General features: G+C 44.0%; 1 protein-coding gene across 2 annotated transcripts in view; it reads right to left on the bottom strand.

The window, feature by feature from the left end:
• The window catches only part of LOC139418205 (E3 ubiquitin-protein ligase TRIM37-like), a 42,162-nt gene extending 22,750 nt beyond the window's left edge, over positions 1-19,412 (bottom strand). For both annotated transcript variants that reach the window (XM_071167478.1, XM_071167477.1), the window contains exons 1-13: positions 18,997-19,412; positions 18,497-18,575; positions 16,377-16,478; positions 11,115-11,155; positions 10,348-10,464; positions 6,534-6,621; positions 6,293-6,415; positions 5,926-6,049; positions 5,754-5,821; positions 2,905-3,029; positions 2,524-2,574; positions 2,075-2,156; positions 96-172 (exon numbers count right to left, since the gene is read on the bottom strand). In XM_071167478.1, coding sequence (XP_071023579.1) covers positions 96-172; positions 2,075-2,156; positions 2,524-2,574; positions 2,905-3,029; positions 5,754-5,821; positions 5,926-6,049; positions 6,293-6,415; positions 6,534-6,621; positions 10,348-10,464; positions 11,115-11,155; positions 16,377-16,478; positions 18,497-18,517 — 1,019 coding nt within the window. In that variant the 5' untranslated portion in view covers positions 18,518-18,575; positions 18,997-19,412. The remainder of the gene's footprint in view (positions 1-95; positions 173-2,074; positions 2,157-2,523; positions 2,575-2,904; positions 3,030-5,753; positions 5,822-5,925; positions 6,050-6,292; positions 6,416-6,533; positions 6,622-10,347; positions 10,465-11,114; positions 11,156-16,376; positions 16,479-18,496; positions 18,576-18,996) is intronic.
• Positions 19,413-20,892: the final 1,480 nt, after the last annotated feature.

Genomic DNA, 20,892 nt, shown 5'->3' on the forward strand with positions numbered 1-20,892 from the left:
TAGACACAGAAAATACACACGTTGAAGGTGACATAAATTCAAGTGAAAACTTAAATTCAAAGAAAGAGAATGACAATAATTTTACAAAAACATACTTTGACGTTTCAGGGAGTCCTGCAGATAGTTCCAAGAAAACGGACAGATAGTTGCCGCGCACCACACCGTTGCCATCCTGAAGGGAAAAACAAACACACAATATAGCTGCAAGCAGCAAGCAGGGGTTCAAGCTGGATCGGATTTATCTCTAGAGAAACTGTGCAATGTTCACATTGAGTTGACAGAAAAAAACTGAACTAAATGGAATTCAAATAATTGAACCGACATCGGTCAATTTTGGTTAATTGAGCAGCACCAGTTTTCAAAGTTAAATACTTTACACGTCTTCTTCTCCAGAACCAAATGGACCGATTGGTACATAGCATCTCTACATAGCATCTAAAAATATATATATATATATTTTATTGGTACATAGCATCTCTACATAGCAGCTAAAAAAATATATATATATTTTATTGGTACATAGCATCTCTACATAGCATCTAAAAAAATATATATATATATTTTATTGGTACATAGCATCTCTACATAGCATCTAAAAAAATATATATATATATTTTATTGGTACATAGCATCTCTACATAGCATCTAAAAAAAATAGCATCTATGTACCCATCTATGTACCCACATAGCATCTATGTACCCATGTCTTCAAATCCTATATTTTCCAGGAATCCAGCTCAAACAATATGGCCGCTTTAAAAAAAATATATATATATTTTTTTTTCATGCAAGCTCATTGGCTATGAGCTATGAGCTTGCATGAATGTTTTTTCCTGTCCAACAGCGCTACGATGTGGCCAAACTGAACCATAATTTACACCTTAGCTAGACTCATATCCCTGAACATGGGTGCCAAATTTCATCACTCTGACAAACAGATCAAGAGATATAAACATGTGCCCGTTAGAGCATCATCATGTGCTTGCATATGTTTGGGACATATGTACCAAGTTGTTACAATACGATCATCAGTGTCTGATTTATATGCATTTATGTGCCAGACCATGCCCACAATAATGTTTATTGGTCAGTAGCGGCCAAGTTGTTTGATATACTAGTGTGTAATTTAGCATTAAGAGACCTTGGTCCAGAGGTCATATATCAAGTTTTGTGCAGATTGGTCCTTCGGTGCCAGAGTAGCATATTAAGTATAATTCACAAAATTGTAAATGGCGGAAAATCCATCATGGCGGACCTTATGGGTTCGAGGCCAATTTCTTCCTTGTGAAAGAAATGTTCAAATTGCATGGGAGGGTGTGGCCTTGATGCACCCTTCTAGCCCTTACCAACTCACTGGAATTAAAAATGTTTCAGCAAATTGGCAGAAGGAACATAATAAATATAGCTGCAAGGAGCAATGTTGGGATTCAAGCTGTGGGCACATCGCTCTAGAGGAGCTACTTCTGTACTCTTTATCACGCTTGCCAAATACCACAAATCAGATCATGCAATATGCATACTTTGGGCTATTTTTTATGATATTGACTACTTTAAAACTTTTTCTCCAAAACTGCTAGACTGATCGGCACCAAATGTGGTATATATAATCTATCTTCAAACACAATATTTTCCAAGACTCTTACTCAAACAATATGGCCGCAATAACCTTGCATTAATTATTATTTGTCCAACAGAACCCCCATGCGTCCAAACCTTTCAGAGTATGCAATTTCAAGTGCCTGGCCAATTGGCATTTATCATCATGTCAAGTTGCACCCTCCTCTGCCTTACCATCTCACAGGAATTTGCATGTTACATTTTCCCTATAAGAAGAACCGGTATAATAATAATAAACCAGAAGAAACCAGCTTCGCTGCTTGAACCCATAATTATGGTGAACATTAAACCAGAGAGTTTTTCACAATCTCCAATATTGACTGATTAGTTGTGAAAAAGGTGACATATCAAATCTAGTAGTTAGAGTAAGATTACGATGAACATAAGAGATCATTAGTCGTTTAGTAGCAATTACTACTAAGTATTAGAGAACACACAATTGTTGGTGTCTACTCACTGGATAAACCTTGAGTCTCCAGCAGATGCCAGATATCTGGAGTGGGGGGCTATAGACGGGATCTGCCCTCTGTCTCAGGGTGCTGTAAGGACAACGCAACACACAGGCAGAAAAACAAGTCAGATAAGAGGAACCCATTCATTAAAAAAATACAATTTCAACTGCTTCTTGGTGAAGCGTCACAACGAGAGAGAAATTGCTCATCATGGGCCGACGTGTCCCTGGTTGCCTTAATTAGCAGCTGGAACATAAGCACTTAATCAGAGCCTTGGACCTGGCAACCCCAAATAAAGTATGAGCGGTTGTGCGGGGTATGAGCGGGGTGCTTTGTACTATGTACTATTTTCCAAGAAACGGAAGCTAAAAGATGTTTTGTTTGATGTTCAAAAACTGTCGATTTCTATTCCTTGTGCATACACAAGCTCATATCCAAACATTTTCAAGACTACCTGAAGTTGGCCAGAACAAAAGTGCTTGAGTCATAGGCAGGAACCAGCTCACTGTGGAGAGAAAGTTGTTCCGTAATTACACTTCTCAATGTCATGAAATATCCATTAAAAGCATAACAATATCTTGCTGCATTATGAATAATCCAAATGGAAATGTATATCTAACCATACAAAATGTAACATCTATATCTAAAAGTGGATCCTCTTTTCTCTGAAGACAATTTTAAAAAACACAGCTACAGTCTAAAATGAGGGTCCGGAGCATTTTCTTTCTTAAATCAAGCTATCTAGTCACAGGATCTGTGGTTTAGTACAGTACCTAGGAAGGTGTGCAGGTACAGTATAATGGGTTTAGTGAAGTAGGTTTAGTTAGTATGTTACCTGGTGAAGTCGGGGGGGACTGGAGTGGTGACAAAGGACTGCATGGGCTTGCGGTGAACCTGCTGGAACATCAGCAGGATCTCTGGGCTCTTGGAGATCAACTCGCTCTTACTGCAGGAGCGCAGCTGTAGGACAGAGAACCACACACAATTGAAGAGCTTTGCAGAGCAACACCTGACCACCACTCCCCCTTCACCCTCACTCTTAACGCATCTCATTTCACTGGAGGCATGACGCACTCAAGGTAAAGTTTGACAGGCGATGAAAAAGCCTAGGTTGTGACTTCAGAGAGGTGAATTCATAAGAAAGGTTTGAGAACAGCTGATAGTCATTTGAGGAAAGACAATGTAAAAAGCATTTAAAGACCCTAAGATTTCCATGGCAGAATGTGTGAGAAAATTGCACCTGTGGGAGAACGCACCTGGTTTCTTAAAGTTTCAAATCAGTTCGCTCAGAAAACAAAAAGTGAATATCAGTAGTCTGAAGTTGCTTCCTATCCTTTTCTCCCGTTCTTTATCTGCACTGATGTGAAAGAACTGGACAGGTGAAAGCACATCGTGGTCATGAACATCACTGCTTTGACCATCCTGTCTGTTCAGGGCAAGTGCAGATGAAGAGGATATGAAAAGACAGAAAGCCTCTAGACAATTGGTGGCTCAGTGCCTCCTCTCGCTCAGCTTCCTGCTACCCAGAGTAGAGGTCGACCGATTATGATTTTTCAACACCAATACCGATTATTGGAGGACCAAGAAAAGCAGATACTGATTAAATCAGCCGATTTTTTAAATGTATTTATTTGTAATAATGACAATTACAACAATACTGAATGAACACTTTTAGTTTAACTTAATATAATACATCAATAAAATCAATTTAGCCTCAAATAAATAATCAAACATGTTCAATTTGGTTTAAATAATGCAAAAACAAAGTGTTGGAGAAGAAAGTAAAAATGCAATATGTGCTATGTAAAAAAATCTAACGTTTAAGTTCCTTGCTCAGAACATATGAAAGCTGGTGGTTCCTTTTAACATGAGTCTTCAATATTAACCAGGTAAGAAGTTTTAGGTTGTAGTTATTATAGGACTATTTCTCTCTATACCAATTGTATTTCATATACCTTTGACTATTGGACGTTCTTATAGGCACTTTAGTATTGCCATTGTAACAGTATAGCTTCCGTCCATCTCCTGGCCCCTACCTGGGCTCGAACCAGGAACACATTGACAACAGCTACCCTCGAAGCATCGTTACCCATCGCTCCAAAAAAGCCGCAGCCCTTGCAGAGCAAGGGGAACAACTACTTCACGGTCTCAGAGCGAGTGACGTCACCGATTGAAACGCTATTAGCGCGCACCCCGCTAACTAGCTCCGGAGTTGATAGGCTTGAAGTCATAAACAGCTCAATGCTTGAAGCATAGCAAAGAGCTGCCAACAAACACACGAAAGTGCTGTTTGAATGAATGCTTACGAGCCTGCTGCTGCCTACCACTGCTCAGTCTGACTGCTCGATCAAATATCAAATTATAGACTTAGTTATAACATAATAACACACAGAAATACGAGCATTAGGTAATTAATATGGTCGAATCCGGAAACTATCATTTCGAAAACAAAACGTTTATTCTTTCAGTGAAATTACGGAACAGTTCCATATTTTATCTAACGGGTGGCATCCATAAGTCTAAATATTCCTGTTACATTGCACAACCTTCAATGTTATGTCATAATTCCGTAAAATTCTGGCAAATTAGTTCGCAACGAGCCAGGCGGCCCAAACTGTTGCATATACCCCGACTCTGCGTGCAATAAACACAAGAGAAGTGACAATTTCCCTAGTTTAATATTGCCTGCTAACCTGGATTATTTAACTAAATATGCAGATTTAATCAAATATACTTCTGTGTATTGATTTTAAGAAAGCCGTTGATGTTTATGGTTAGGTACATTCGTGCAACGATTGTGCTTTTTTTGCAAAGGCGCTTTTGTTAAATCATCCCCCGTTTGGCAAAGTTGGCTGTCTTTGTTAGGAATAAAGTGTCTTCACACAGTTCGCAACGAGCCAGGCGGCCCAAACTGCTGCAAATACCCTGACTCTGTTGCACAGAACGCAAGAGAAGTGACACAATTGACCTAGTTAAAAGAAATTCATGTAAGCATGAAATATTAACTAAATATGCAGGTTCAAAAATATATAATTGTGTATTGATTTTAAGAAAGGCGTTGATGTTTATGGTTAGGTAATCATCCGTTTGGTGAAGTAGGCTATGATTCAATGATAAACTAACAGGCACCGCATCGATTATATGCAATACAGGACAAGCTAGATAAACTAGTAATATCATCAACCATGTGTATGTAGTTAACTAATGATTATGTTAAGATTTGTTTTTTTAAGAAAATATATGTTTAATGCTAGCTAGCACCTTACCTTGGCTCCTTGTTGCACTCACATAAGAGGTATCCAGCCTGCCATGCAGTCTCCTCGTGGAGTGCAATGTAATCTGCCATGATTGGTGTCCAAAAATGACGATTACCGATTGTTATGAAAACTTGAAATCGGCCCTAATTAAAATTGGCCATTCTGATTAATCGGTCGACCTCTAACCCAGAGTGCTGTGCGGTGTGGCGTGCCAGACTGCCACTGAAAACACTCACTTCCCACTCTCCTCCTAAAACACCTGCCTCCACAAACCACAAGACAACACAGTATGTCCTGCAAGAAACACACCCTCTCAAGCAGGTACAACACATTCCAACCCACTTGTAGTGCTACCTACGGCATTCCTGGTGTTAAATATTTTTTTTAAATGGTACACTGTATACTGGTATGGTACAAGTCCACATACCTGATGTTCCACCTCCTGCAGGAGAGACTCCAGTAGCTCAGTCTCTTGGGTGAGGGAGGTCTTCTGACCTGTTGGGAGAGAACATTTTCATATAAAAATAATATTTTAGTGACATAGAAGGGCATTACAGTGACAAGAGAGAAACACAAATGGTGTCATGAAATGTGCGTACCCATGAGGGTGATGAGTTTGTTTTTGAGCTGGTTATCGAGACGGGCAATCATCATCTCTACTGCATTACGAATCTCTCGCACTCGCTCGTCTTTGGCCCCTCGCACTGCTTCCACGTTCCTCTCCTGAGAGAACCAGAAAACATATGTTGAATTAAGGCAGACGGTTGCGGCGTTATAATGTATTTTGGTGGAACGGTAACTTCAGAGGGATAGAGTGGAGGAGGCATCCCATCACAACAGAGGCAAATTAGCTGTAGTGCCCTTGTGCCATCTAGTGGCAAAATTCAGCAGTGTGCAGTAGTGATATTGATACTATTTTCTCATGTGTGCTTCTAACCAAGCTGAAAAAGAAACAGTGCCCCTCACCACCTCCTGCACCAAGCTGATGAGCTCCATGAGGCGGCGGCGGAGCTTAGCCACCTCCTCGTTCACCTTGGACACGTGCTGCTCGTAGATCTCAGCCAGAGGCTTGAAGGTGTGGCCGCCATGCTTGGGGAAGGAAAAGGGGTGAAGATCAAAATACAGGAATGGACTGACTGAGCACTTGTTTTGTTATACCAAAGGGATGTGGGGCTTGACTGAGAATACTCCTCTGTGGGCCACTTACCATGCCTCCCCACAGTGCACATTGGTGGCAGATGCACTTCTTACAGGTCCAGCAGAACACACTGAGTTTCTCATGGTGGTTCTCACACCTGTAGACAAACCATAGACAACTGACACATCTAGACCCTCTGGAATCTCTTTTCAACACATTTTAAGTCACATTAAGCAGGTTTCGATCCAACCTTTTATTGCGAGTAAAGTACACGTCGGACAAAAAAAATGTCACGACAGGCCTGATGGAAATTCAAATTTGTCGGTAAACTTTCCAAATGTCGAACAAAACAAAATACGCTTGACAATGTGGGCAATTTTTTTTCTGGTGAAATAGATTATGCAACAAGTACTTCATTCTATAGTTAGAGGACTCCTGATATCTCCAGGAGTGATAAGTATAATTTTTGTCTTTATCTCAAAACTTGCAGATGATTCTTGACACTTCTAAGCGGCAGGGCAATTTGTGACTTGTTTTGGTAATCAGTGGTTGTATTGGAGGGGGAGTGGTTTCTCCTCTCCTAGGCATTCAGCAATAAGTGTTAGTACTTCAGTCTCTCCTGTTTTCTCAACGGCAGCTGTAAGCGGCGGTCGAGTGAGTCTCGTCCCCGAAACAAAGACTGCTCTGCCGAGGTGTCCGGGGAAGGCTCCACACCACTCTCTCGCTTGAGAATCTTACCAAGTTATTTTCTGATGATCTCATTTAGCCCTTTTGTAGCTTTGGCAACTATGCGTGTTTTCTATTCCATGTTCGCTCCTCTCCCTGTAAACTTTACAGACTCCCCCCCCTTCTAATATAGTGTACCCTGCGTGTACAACCCAGGTGGAATTGCGGGTCCCTGGCAGCGTTTGGAACTGCCAATCTGCGGCCATGAGCGCCAAGTTCATCTCACACTATGCTGCCCTTCAATCCCTTGACTTTTAGGTCCTGACAGAGACATGGATCACCCCAGAGAACACTGCTACTCCAGCTGCTCTCTTCATCTGACAACGTTTTTTCTCATAGTCCAAGAGCATCTGGTCGTCGCGGTTGTAGCATAGGGGTATTCATTTCTCCTAAATGGAGATTCTCTTTTTCCCCTCCGTCACCTGGCATTCAAATGAGGAGATTGACATGCTGTCACTTGTCTACTCAAGCTTAACATTGTTGTCATCTATCGCCCTCCAAGTGCACTTGGAGAGTTCCTCAATGACCTTGACACCTTGATAAGCTCATTTCCTGACGATGGCTCACTGCTCTTAGTACTTGGCAACTTCAACCTCCCGATGTATGCCTTTAATTAGTTTCTTTCCAACACTCTCTTTCCCCTCCTTGCCTTTTGACCTCACCCTTTTCCAATCCCTTCCAACTCACAAGACATGCAATTTTCTTGATCTCATCTTTACTAGTGGCTGTTAGCCTACAAATCTCACTACAACTCCCTCCCCCACTGTCTCCCTTTCCTAGCCACTCAGCCTCTTCGACCCTACCCTCCCCCTTTCCACATCTTATGACTCGCACTGGAAATCTAAACTTTCAGAGGACCTGTCATCCTTTCACTCCCTCTTCTTTATCTTCTCTTGCTCTGCATCTGTTGCTAGAGCCACTATCACTCTAAATTTCAAGCTTCTTCCTTTAACCCCAGGAAACTCTTTTCCACCTTCTCTTCACTCCTTAAATCCTACACCCCTCCCTCCCTGTGGATGACTGTCAACCACTGAATAGGTTTATGACATCCGCTCCTCAATCACAGCCTATTGAGTCCACTGGTCCCACTCACACGGAACTACCCTACGCTTTCACCTCCTTCTCCCCACTCTCTCCAGATGAAATATTGTGACTGAGGTCTGGCCGCCCGACAAGCTTGACCCTATCCCCTCCTACAGACCATCTCTGGCGACCTAATTCCATTCATAATTTCCCTCATCCCTGACTGCGTCCCCTCTGACTTCAAAATGGCCAGAATGCTCCCCTCCTCAAAAAACCAACACTCGAGTCGTGATGCAAAAAACGATGGACCTGTATCCCTTTTTCAAAACACTCGTGTGCTGCCTCTGTTCAACTCTTATCGCTTTCAGAATGCTCTTCTTGACGTTGGGCCAGTAACCAAAAGGTTGCTAGATCAAATCCCTGAGCTGACAAAGTAAAAATACGTTGTTCTGCCCCTGAACAAGGCAGTTAACCTACTGTTCCCAGGCCTTCATTGTAAATAAGAATTTGATCTTAACTGACTTGCCTAGTCAAATAAAAAGTCAGGCTTCATGACGGGTCACTCAACCGAGACTGATCCTCTGCGTGGAGGCTCTCCGCACTGCCAAAGCAGACTCTGTTCTCATCCTCCTAGATCTATCCACTGCCTTTGATACCGTGAACCATCAGATCCTCGTCTCCACCCTCTCAGTGCTGGACGTCTCCAGCGCTACACACCCTTGGATTGCATCGTACCTGGCAGGCCGCTCCAACCAGGCAACGTGGAGAGGATCTGTGTCTGCACCACATATTCTCACTACTGGTGTCCCCCAGGGCGCGGTTCTAGGCCCTCTTCTCTATATACACCAAGTCACTCGGCTCAGTCATATCCTCACATGGTGTCTCCTATCATTGCTATGCAGATGACACTCAACTACTTTTCTCCTTCCCCTCTTCGGAGACCCAGGTGACGAGACACATCTCTGCGTGCCTGGAAGATATCTCAGATTGGATGTCAGCCTACCACCTCAAGCTCGAAAAGACTGAGCTGCTCTTCCTCCCGAGGAAGGCCTGCCCGCTCAAAGACCACTCCATCATAGTTGACTTCTCCACAGTGTCGCCCTCCCAGAGTACTGAGAACCATGGAATGACCCTGGACAACACCCTGTCGTTCTCTGCAAACATCAAAGCAGTACCATGCTCCTGCAAGTTCAAGCTCTACAACCCTACCTCAGTCAGTCCTAATCCAGGCACTTGTCATCTCAAGTCTGGACTATTGCAACTGGCTGTTGGCTGGGCTCCCCGCTTGTGCCATCAAACCCTTACAACTTATCCAGAACACTGCAGCCCGCCTTGTTTTCAACCTTCCCAAGTTCTCCCATGTCACCCAGCTCCTCCACACACTCCATTGGCTTCCAGTCGAAGGTCGCATCCACTACAAGACCATAGTGCCTGCCTCCGGAACAACAAGAGGAACTGCCCCTCGCTACCTCCAGGCTATGCTCAAACCCTACACCTCAACCCGAGCACTAAGTTCTGCCACCTCTGGTCTCTTGGCCCTCCCATCCCCACAGGAAGGCAGCTCCCGCTCTGCCCAGTCCAAGCTCTTCTCTGTCCTGGCACACCAACGATGAAGCCAGCTTCCCCCTGAAGCTAGGACAGCAGAGTCCCTGCCCATCTTCCGAAAACACCAGAAAACCCCACCTCTACAAAAAATATCTTATACGACTAAGAGCTTTTTTGTGCACTTCGTCATGAGACCTTTTATCCGAAACAAGTTTGTTTGAATGGAACACAACTCGTGGGGAAAAAAATGTATGCCGATTTTAGAATATTCACATTAAAATCTGTTGGATGGAAACCTAGAGCCAAACAACAAGCCATTTATAAACTCAGCCCACTTTACAATGTGCTGGGCCTTTCACATTTCTAAGCTGAAAGGACACATTGTTCTAGGTTGCTTTTGCCTCATACTGCATTTAGTTTAATGGGGCCCAGGTTGTGTTTGAGGTCTTCAATTCTAACAGAAATATAGGGTATGGATAGAGAGGGGTAGCGAGGGCAGAGAGAGAGAAACAGAGAGAAAGAAAGATGTGGTAGTGATGAATGGGTCAAAGGGGAGCGAGGGATGGAAAGGAGGGATGCTGGGGCTCACTTGTCCTTGTCATTCTCCTCGTGTTTGGAGAGATTGCAGAGCTGCAGGGTGTCCAGCTGCTGGGTAACCTCTTCAGCCCAGCGGCAGTTCACCAACTCCCGCAGCTGCAGTGGTGCCCTGGAGACAGACAGACACACACACACACACACACACACGGTCATACACAGACATGATCGGTCTTGAAAAATAATGTCCCCTAAATGGTGGCTACAGCCTAAGTCTATCCAAAACCATCTAAATCAAACAATTTGGACAAAGGAACAGTTACATACAGATCTCCAAGTTCAGTATTCCTTAAGATTATTTTAGCATCATTAATACTGGCACTAGATCAGTCCTCACTGTGAATTTTGGGGGAAATCTATACTTTATTCCCCCGATTTACTCTTAACTCTGCTGCCTGGATTCTAAAAAGGTTGTTCTGGAACATAATCAGTAGTAGGCTAACCCCCGCTGCATTTAGCCTAGCGGTTAGAGCGTTGGGCCAGTAACCAAAAGGTCGCCGTTTCGAATCCCGAGCCAGCAAGGTTGAAAAAAATCTGCCGTTCTGCCCTTGAGCAAGGCAACTAACCCCCAACAACAATTGCTCCCCAGGCATCGAATAACATGTCCTGTAGCGCTGTACTCATGTTAAGGCAGCCCCCGTACCTCTCTGATTCAGAGGGGTTGGGTTAAATGTGGAAGACATATTTCGGTTGAGCAACTGACTAGGTCCCTAGTCCCTGCCAGGAATACTAAGTACTGTGTTCAAACACAGAAGGGCTTACCGACAGTGTGGGCATTGGGCTCTCTGCTCAGTCAACCAGCGCTGTCAATAGAAGAGGTTACATGTCAGCATTGCAGATGAGGTTGTAACACTGTTTGGATGGAGAGGTTTTTACAGGATGCCTAACACCCATGACTGCCTCGAATTCCTATATTTGTAGCCTGACACTTCAAAGTAAACACTGTAATGAGAATTGTTCTATATATTAAAATCATAGTATAATGACAGTGGAATATTGGTTTTCCCTTAACATCTTTGGGGTAGGGGGCAGTATTTTCACATCCGGATGAAAAGTGTACCCAGAGTAAACTGCCTGCTACTCAGGCCCAGATGCTATGATATGCATATTTGGATATAAAACACTGAAGTTTCTAAAACTGTTTGAATGATGTCTGTGAGTATAACAGAACTCATACGGCAGGCAAAAACCTGAGAAAAAATCCAACCAGGAAGTGGGAGGTTTTTAGGTTTTCAAGTCTTAGCCTATCCAATATACAGTGTCTGTGGGGTCATATTGCACTTCCTAAGACACTAGATGTCAACAGTCTTTAGAAACTTGTTTACTACTGTGAAGTGGGAGAGAATGAGAGCTGATTGAGTCATGGGTCTGCTAGAAGGCCATGTGCTCAGTCAGGCGCACGCCCGTGAGAGTTAGCTCCGTTCCCTTTCATTCCTAAAGACAAAGGAATTCTCCGGTTGAAACATTATTGAAGATTTATGATAAAAACATGCTAAAGATTGATTATATACATTGTTTGACATGTTTCTACGAACTGTAATATAACTTTTTTGACTTTGCCTGGACCTAGTGCCTGCGCATTTGGATTACTGTACTAAATGCGCCATCAAAAAGGAGGTATTTGGACATAAATGGACTTTATTGAACAAAACTAACATTTATTGTGGAACTGGGATTCCTGGGAGTGCATTCTGATGAAGATCAAAGGTAAGTGAATATTTTTAATGCTATTTCTGACTTTGGTTGACTCCATAACATGGCGGGTATCTGTATTGCTTGTTTTCGTCTCGGAGCGCTGTACTCAGATTATTCCATGGTGTGCTTTTTCCGTAAAGCTTTTTTGAAATCTGACACAGCGGTTGCATTAAGGAGAAGTATATATTTAATTCCATGCATAACAGTTGTATTTGTCAACATTTATGATGAGTATTTCTGTAATGACATGGCTCTCTGCACTTTCACCGGATGTTTGAGGTAAAAATCAAATCAAATTTTATTTGTCACATACACATGGTTAGCAGATGTTAATGCGAGTGTAGCGAAATGCTTGTGCTTCTAGTTCCGACAATGCAGTAATAACCAACAAGTAATCTAGCTAACAATTCCAAAACTACTACCTTATAGACACAAGTGTAAGGGGATAAAGAATATGTACATAAAGATATATGAATGAGTGATGGTACAGAGCGGCATAGGCAAGATACAGTAGATGGTATTGAGTGCAGTATATACATATGAGATGAGTATGTAAACAAAGTGGCATAGTTAAAGTGGCTAGTGATACATGTATTACATAAAGATGCAGTAGATGATATAGAGTACAGTATATACATATACATATGAGATTAATAATGTTGGGTATGTAAACATTATATTAGGTAGCATTGTTTAAAGTGGCTAGTGATATATTTTACATCATTTCCCATCAATTCCCATTATTAAAGTGGCTGGAGTTGAGTCAGTGTGTTGGCAGCAGCCACTCAATGTTAGTGGTGGCTGTTTAACAGTCTGATGGCCTTGAGATAGAAGCTGTTTTTCAGTCTCTCGGTCCCAGCTTTGATGCACCTGTACTGACCTCGCCTTCTGGATGATAGAGGGGTGAACAGGCAGTGGCTCGGGTGGTTGTTGTCCTTGATGATCTTTATGGCCTTCCTGTGACATCGGGTGGTGTAGGTGTCCTGGAGGGCAGGTAGTTTGCCCCCGGTGATGCGTTGTGCAGACCTCACTACCCTCTGGAGAGCCTTACGGTTGTGGGCGGAGCAGTTGCCGTACCAGGCGGTGATACAGCCCGACAGGATGCTCTCGATTGTGCAGCTGTAGAAGTTTGTGAGTGCTTTTGGTGACAAGCCAAATTTCTTCAGCCTCCTGAGGTTGAAGAGGCGCTGCTGCGCCTTCTTCACGATGCGGTCTGTGTGGGTGGACCAATTCAGTTTGTCTGTGATGTGTATGCCGAGGAACTTAAAACTTACTACCCTCTCCACTACTGTTCCATCGATGTGGATAGGGGGGTGTTCCCTCTGCTGTTTCCTGAAGTCCGCAATCATCTCCTTAGTTTTGTTGACGTTGAGTGTGAGGTTATTTTCCTGACACCACACTCCGAGGGCCCTCACCTCCTCCCTGTAGGCCGTCTCGTCGTTGTTGGTAATCAAGCCTACCACTGTTGTGTCGTCCGCAAACTTGATGATTGAGTTGGAGGCGTGCGTGGCCACGCAGTCGTGGGTGAACAGGGAGTACAGGAGAGGGCTCAGAACACACCCTTGTGGGGCCCCAGTGTTGAGGATCAGCGTGGTGGAAATGTTGCCTACCCTCACCACCTGGGGGCAGCCCGTCAGGAAGTCCAGTACCCAGTTGCACAGGGCGGGGTCGAGACCCAGGGTCTCGAGCTTGATGACGAGCTTGGAGGGCACTATGGTGTTAAATGCCGAGCTGTAGTCGATGAACAGCATTCTCACATAGGTATTCTTCTTGTCCAGATGGGTTAGGGCAGTGTGCAGTGTGGTTGAGATTGCATCGTCTGTCGACCTATTTGGGCGGTAAGCAAATTGGAGTGGGTCTAGGGTGTCAGGTAGGGTGGAGGTGATATGGTCCTTGACTAGTCTCTCAAAGCACTTCATGATGACGGAAGTGAGTGCTACGGGGCGGTAGTTGTTTAGCTCAGTTACCTTAGCTTTCTTGGGAACAGGAACAATGGTGGCCCTCTTGAAGCATGTGGGAACAGACTGGGATAGGGATTGATTGAATAAGTCCGTAAACACACCAGCCAGCTGGTCTGCGCATGCACTGAGGGCGCGGCTGGGGATGCCGTCTGGGCCTGCAGCCTTGCGAGGGTTGACACGTTTAAATGTTTTCCTCACGTCGGCTGCAGTGAAGGAGAGTCCGCATGTTTTGGTTGCGGGCCGTGTCAGTGGCACTGTATTGTCCTCAAAGCGGGCAAAAAAGTTATTTAGTCTGCCTGGGAGCAAGACATCCTGGTCCGTGACGGGGCCGGTTTTCTTTTTGTAATCCGTGATTGACTGTAGACCCTGCCACATACCTCTTGTGTCTGAGCCGTTGAATTGAGATTCTACTTTGTCTCTATACTGACGCTTAGCTTGTTTGATTGCCTTGCGGAGGGAATAGTTACACTGTTTGTATTCGGTCATGTTTCCGGTCACCTTGCCCTGATTAAAAGCAGTGGTTCGGGCTTTCAGTTTCACCCGAATGCTGCCATCAATCCACGGTTTCTGGTTTGGGAATGTTTTAAATCGTTGCTATGGGAACAACATCTTCAACGCACGTTCTAATGAACTCGCTCACCGAATCAGCGTATTCGTCAATGTTGTTGTCTGACGCAATACGAAACATATCCCAGTCCACGTGATGGAAGCAGTCTTGGAGTGTGGAATCAGATTGGTCGGACCAGCGTTGAACAGACCTCAGCGCGGGAGCTTCTTGTTTTAGTTTCTGTCTGTAGGCAGGGATCAACAAAATGGAGTCGTGGTCAGCTTTTCCGAAAGGAGGGCGGGGCAGGGCCTTATATGCGTCGCGGAAGTTAGAATAGCAGTGATCCAAGGTTTTACCAGCCCTGGTTGCACAATCGATATGCTGATAAAATTTAGGGAGTCTTGTTTTCAGATTAGCCTTGTTAAAATCCCCAGCTACAATGAATGCAGCCTCCGGATAAATGGATTCCAGTTTGCAAAGAGTCAAATAAAGTTCGTTCAGAGCCATCGATGTGTCTGCTTGGGGGGGAATATATACGGCTGTGATTATAACCGAAGAGAATTCCCTTGGTAGATAATGCGGTCGACATTTGATTGTGAGGAATTCTAAATCAGGTGAACAGAAGGACTTGAGTACCTGTATGTTGTTATGATCACACCACGTCACGTTAACCATGAAGCATACGCCCCCGCCCCTCTTCTTACTAGAAAGATGTTTGTTTCTGTCTGCGCAATGCGTGGAGAAACCAGCTGGCTGCACCGACTCCGATAGCGTCTCTCCAGTGAGCCATGTTTCCGTGAAGCAAAGAACGTTACAGTCTCTGATGTCCCTCTGGAATGCTACCCTTGCTCAGATTTCATCAACCTTGTTGTCAAAAGACTGGACATTAGCGAGAAGAATGCTAGGGAGTGGTGCACGATGTGCCCATCTCCAGAGTCTGACCAGAAGACCGCTCCGTTTCCCCTTTTTACGAAGTCGTTTTTTTGGGTCGCCGGCTGGGATCCATTCCGTCGTCCTGGGTGAAAGGCAGAACACAGTATCCGCTTCGCGAAAGTCATATTCTTGGTCGTACTGATGGCGAGTTGACGCTGCTCTTATGTTCAGTAGTTCTTCTCGACTGTATGTAATGAAACCTAAGATGACCTGGGGTACCAATGTAAGAAATAACACGTAAAAAAACAAAAAACTGCAGTTTCCTAGGAACGCGAAGCGAGGCGGCCATCTCTGTCGGCGCCGGAAGTTTTCAGAGATTTCTGGATATAAATATGAACTTTATCGAACAAAACATACATGTATTGTGTAACATGAAGTCCTATGAGTGTCATCTGATGAAGATCATCAAAGGTTAGTGATTAATTTTATCTCTTTTTTCTGCTTTTTGTGACTCCTCTCTTTGGCTGGAAAAATGTCTGTTTTTTTGTGACTAGGTGCAGACCTAACATAATCGCATGGTATGCTTGTGTCGTAAAGCCTTTTTGAAATCGGACACTGTAGTGGGATTAACAACAAGTTTATCTTTAAAATGGTGTATAATTCATGTATGTTTGAGGAATTTTAATTATAATATTTCTGTTTGAATTTGGCGCCCTGCACTTTCACTGGATTTTGGTCAGGTGGGACGTTAGCATCCCACGTACCCTAGAGAGGTTAAACAAGAAAAATTGGTTACTAAAGTTTTTGCTTAATTCACTAATGGTGTCAGTTATAAGTATGATTGTTCAGACAGGCATTTTAAGGCCTGTAGATTTTCCCCTCACATGCCAGCTGTGAAGTGTTACGCTAACAAGTTAGTCTCGTTGCCCGTGGCGACATGTCACTCACCCGTATGCAGCTGAAGCAGCAGAGTTTGGAGCAGTGGGGGCAGAGCCGAGCATCCCTCAGCTTCTCCATACAGATGAAACAGCGGAACACCTCCGCAATACTCTGTGTGGCAAGATAGAAGTCTTAAATATTATCAAAGCAAGACTGGAACCATTATACACATGGACAGGAATCAGTAGGCTCAAATGTGGTGTATGATACATTACATTAATAAAGGCCTAACTTTAAATATTTTCTGTATATTTAGAAACAGTCAACTGGCAGGTGTCTTCACTAACATTTTCAACATGTCCCTGATTAAGTCTGTAATACCAACATGTTTCAAGCAGACCACCATAGTCCATGTGCCCAAGAACACGAAAGCAATCTGCCTAAATTACTACAGACCCATTGCACTCACATCCGTAGCCCTGAAGTGCTTTGAAAGGCTGTTAATGGCTCACATCAACACCATTATCCCAGAAATCCTGGACCCATTCAAATTTGCATAACACCCCAACAGATGATGCAATCTCTATTGCACTCCACACAGCCCTTTCTCACCTGGACAAATGAAACACCTATGTGAGAACGCTATTCATTGACTACAGCTCAGCGTTCAACACCATAGTGCCCTCAAAGCTCATCACTAAGCTAAGGATCCTGGGACTAAACACCTTCCTCTGCAGCTGGATCCTGGACTTCCTGACAGGTGGTGAGGGTAGGTAGCAACACATTGCCACGCTGATCCTCAACACTGGAGCCCCTCAGGGGTGTGTGCTCAGTCCCTTCCTGTACTCCCTGTTCACCCACGACTGCATGGCCAGGCACAACTTCAACACCATCATTAAGTTTGCCGACGACACAACAGTGGTAGGCCAGATCACCGACAACGATGAAACAGCCTATAGGGAGGATGTCAGAGACCTGGCCGGGTGGTGCCAGAATAACAACCTATCCCTCAACGTAACCAAGATTAAGAAGATGATTATGGACTACAGGAAAAGGAGGAGCGAGAATTCCCCCATTCTCATTGACGGGGCTGTAGTGAAGCAGGTTGAGATCTTCAAGTTCCTTGGTGTCCATATCAACAACAAACTAGAATGGTCCACACACACCAAGACAGTCATGAAGAGGGCATGACGAATCCTATTCCCACTCAGGAAACTAAAAAGATTTGGCATGGGTCCTCAGATCCTCAAAAGGTTCTACAGCTGCACCATCAAGAGCATAGTTGCGGGTAGTGCGTACGTAGCTGTCTGCCATCCAGGACCTCTACACCAGGCAGTGTCAGAGGAAGGCCCTAAAAATAGGCAAAGACCCCAGCCATAGACTGTTCTCTCTACTACCTCATGGTAAGCGGTACCAGAGAGCCAAGTCTATCTAGGACAAAAAGTCTTCTCAACAATTTTTACCCCCAAGCCATAAGACTCCTGAACAGGTAATCAAATGGCTACCCGGACTATTTGCATTGTGTGCACCCCCCCACAGCCCCTCTTTTACACTGCTGCTACTCTCTGTTTATCATATATGCATAGTCACTTTAACCATATCTACTTGTACATACTACCTCAATCAGCCCGACTAACTGGTGCCTGTATATAGCCTCGCTACTGTTATAGCCTCACTACTGTTATTTTTCACTGTCGTTTTTATTTCTTTGTTCACCAAATACCTTAATTTTTTAAAACTTTTTTAGAAATTGCACTTTTGGTTAGAGCCTGTAAGTAAGCATTTCACAGTCAGGCCTACACCCGTTGTAGTTGGTGCACATGACAAATAAACTTTGATTTGTGCACAATGAGCACAGTCATAGACAAGGAAGCAGGAATCAATTCTCATTTGGTACAGTTGGTGCACAATGCGATGTAAATTACTGCCTGGTGGGGTGAGCTATATTTGGAACCCATAACCCAGTCTAATGCCAACGTTAGCTGAGAGCAAAATCTCTAGTCTAGTGATATGTCCTGAGCTCAGGAGTGCTTGCATCCATCCATCAGTTTAGGGAATTTTCTAGTTAGAGCAGCATGTCAAGTTGTTCACTCAAATGTCATAGAGATAGAGTATTTATCTAAAAGCTACACAGTGGGGTAACCAGTGACATACATGTGCATTTTTACTGGTGTAAAATGTAAACACACCTCAACACTTTGTTCATCCATCTCAGCCAGTTTGCTTTTCTTCAAATGGAGGAAATTGGGTGAAACATGAATCCAATACCTATTTTCATGGAGAGAAAGAAAACAATAGCGTCAAACGAAAATGTAGATAAAGGTCCAGTCAAAAATAGTATTTTCTTGTCACTTCCAACGCATGAAGGAATTAGTTCACGATATCAAGCAATGTTATTGTTCAATAACTTCTAACGGACAATTGATTTTGGCAATGTGTGACAAGTTAGCTAACGTTAACTAGCAAGGTGAGGTGGTCTCTTTGGGAACTAACAACACTGCGGTTTCCAAAACGACTATATTAATTACAAATTGGCATGGTGTTAAACAACATAGCTGACTAGCAACACAAACATGAAAGAAAACCAAGGAAGGTGTGCGTGATGAGGGCGAATTCAAACATATAACTAAAGGTTAACTAATAACGTTAGCTGATTATGATAGCTAGCTAACGTTAGATAGCTGGTTACCTTACCTCAGATGCTAGCTGGCTTAGCTAGCTATTTCTTCTTTCTTCAGAAAGGCATTGATAACACGCAGATGTTCCACTATTATTTTGGATGTGTGAAATTGGTAGCGTCAACTAGCCTGATTCCTATCCTCAACTATACAATAAACGAGTTAGCATCGAGCTAACATGGCCCTTCACTAGCTAGCAGCCCAATTGACAGACAGCTAAATTGCATCCACTGTAAATATCAAATTCATACTGTAGACAGGCTTCATTCAATGATACGCGTGCACGCAAAACTAGCATCGTTTTTGCAACCCGTGGCTACATTTGTTTTTCTTCCATGATGCAGGCTATAATCTGCTGCAGCTACATATCATATCACCATTGGAGACCATTTCCATGTTTATCGCGATTGCTTCAACCAATGTAAAACAGCTGAAGCGGTGGAAGGTGGGACCTTTCTCACAGTTATCCAATGAGCAATGGCCCGTATAAATATGAGAAGGGTAAATCGACACACCCACACATGTTATAAAAGCAATTTCTACAAGAAAGTGGGAAGACAAACAGTAACAAAATAATATGAAATCTTATTCTCCCAATGCATTCCTTCCTTCTAAACTCAGCAAAAAAAGAAACATCCCTTTTTCGGACCATGTCTTTCAAAGATAATTCGTAAAAATCCAAATAACTTCACAGAGCTTCATTGTAAAGGGTTTAAACACCGTTTCCCATGCTTGTTCAATGACCTATAAACAATTAATGAACATGTACCTGTGGAACGGTAGGCAATTAAGGTCACAGTTATGAAACTTAGGACACTAAAGAGTCCTTTCTACTGACTCTGAAAAACACCAAAAGAAAGATGCCCAGAGTGCCTGCTCATATGCGTGAACATGCCTTAGGCATGCTGCAAGGAGGCATGAGGACTGCAGGTGTGGCCAGGGCAATAAATTGCAATGTCCGTACTGTGAGATGCCTAAGACAGAGCTACAGGGAGACAGGACGGACAGGCTGATCATCCTCACAGTGGCAGACCACGTGTAACAACACCTGCACAGGATCGGTAGATCCGAACATCCCACCCAGGTACAGGACGGCAACAACAACTGCCCGAGTTACACCAGAAACGCACAATCCTTCCATCAGTGCTCAGAGACTGTCCACAATAGGCTGAGAGAGGCTGGACTGAGGGCTTGTAGGCCTGTTGTAAGGCAGGTCCACACCAGACATCACTGACATCACCGGCAACAACGTCGCCTATGGGTACAAACCCACCGTCTCTGGACCAGACAGGACTGGCAAAAAGGGCTCTTCACTGACGAGTCGCGGTTTTGTCTCACCAGGGGTGATGGTCAGTTTCGCGTTCATCGCCGAAGGAATGAGCATTACACATAGGCCTGTACTCTGGAGTGGGATCGATTTGGAGGTGGAGGGCCCGTCATGGTCTGGGAGGTGTGTCACAACATCATCGGACTGAGTTTGTTATCATTGCAGGCAATCTCAACGCTGTGTGTTACAGGGAAAACATCCTCCTCCCTCATGTGGTACCCTACCTGCAGGCTCATCCTGACATGACCCTCCACCATGACAATGCTACCAGCCATACTGCTCGTTCTGTGCGTGATTTCCTGCAAGACAGGAATGTCAATGTTCTGCCATGGCCAGTGGAGAGCCCGGATCTCAATCCCATTGAGCACGTCTGGGACCTATTGGATCGGAGGGTGACTAGGGCCATTCCCCCCAGAAATGTCCTGGAACTTGCAAGTGCCTTGGTGGAAGAGGTGGGTAACATTTCACAGCAAGAACTGGCAAACCCGGTGCAGTCCATGAGGAGGAGATGAACTGCAGTACTTAATGCAGCTGGTGGCCACACCAGATACTGACTGTTACTTTTGATTTTGACCCCCCT

This window comes from Oncorhynchus clarkii, chromosome 10 (genome assembly GCF_045791955.1).
Source record: "Oncorhynchus clarkii lewisi isolate Uvic-CL-2024 chromosome 10, UVic_Ocla_1.0, whole genome shotgun sequence".
Taxonomy (NCBI): Eukaryota; Metazoa; Chordata; class Actinopteri; order Salmoniformes; family Salmonidae; genus Oncorhynchus; species Oncorhynchus clarkii.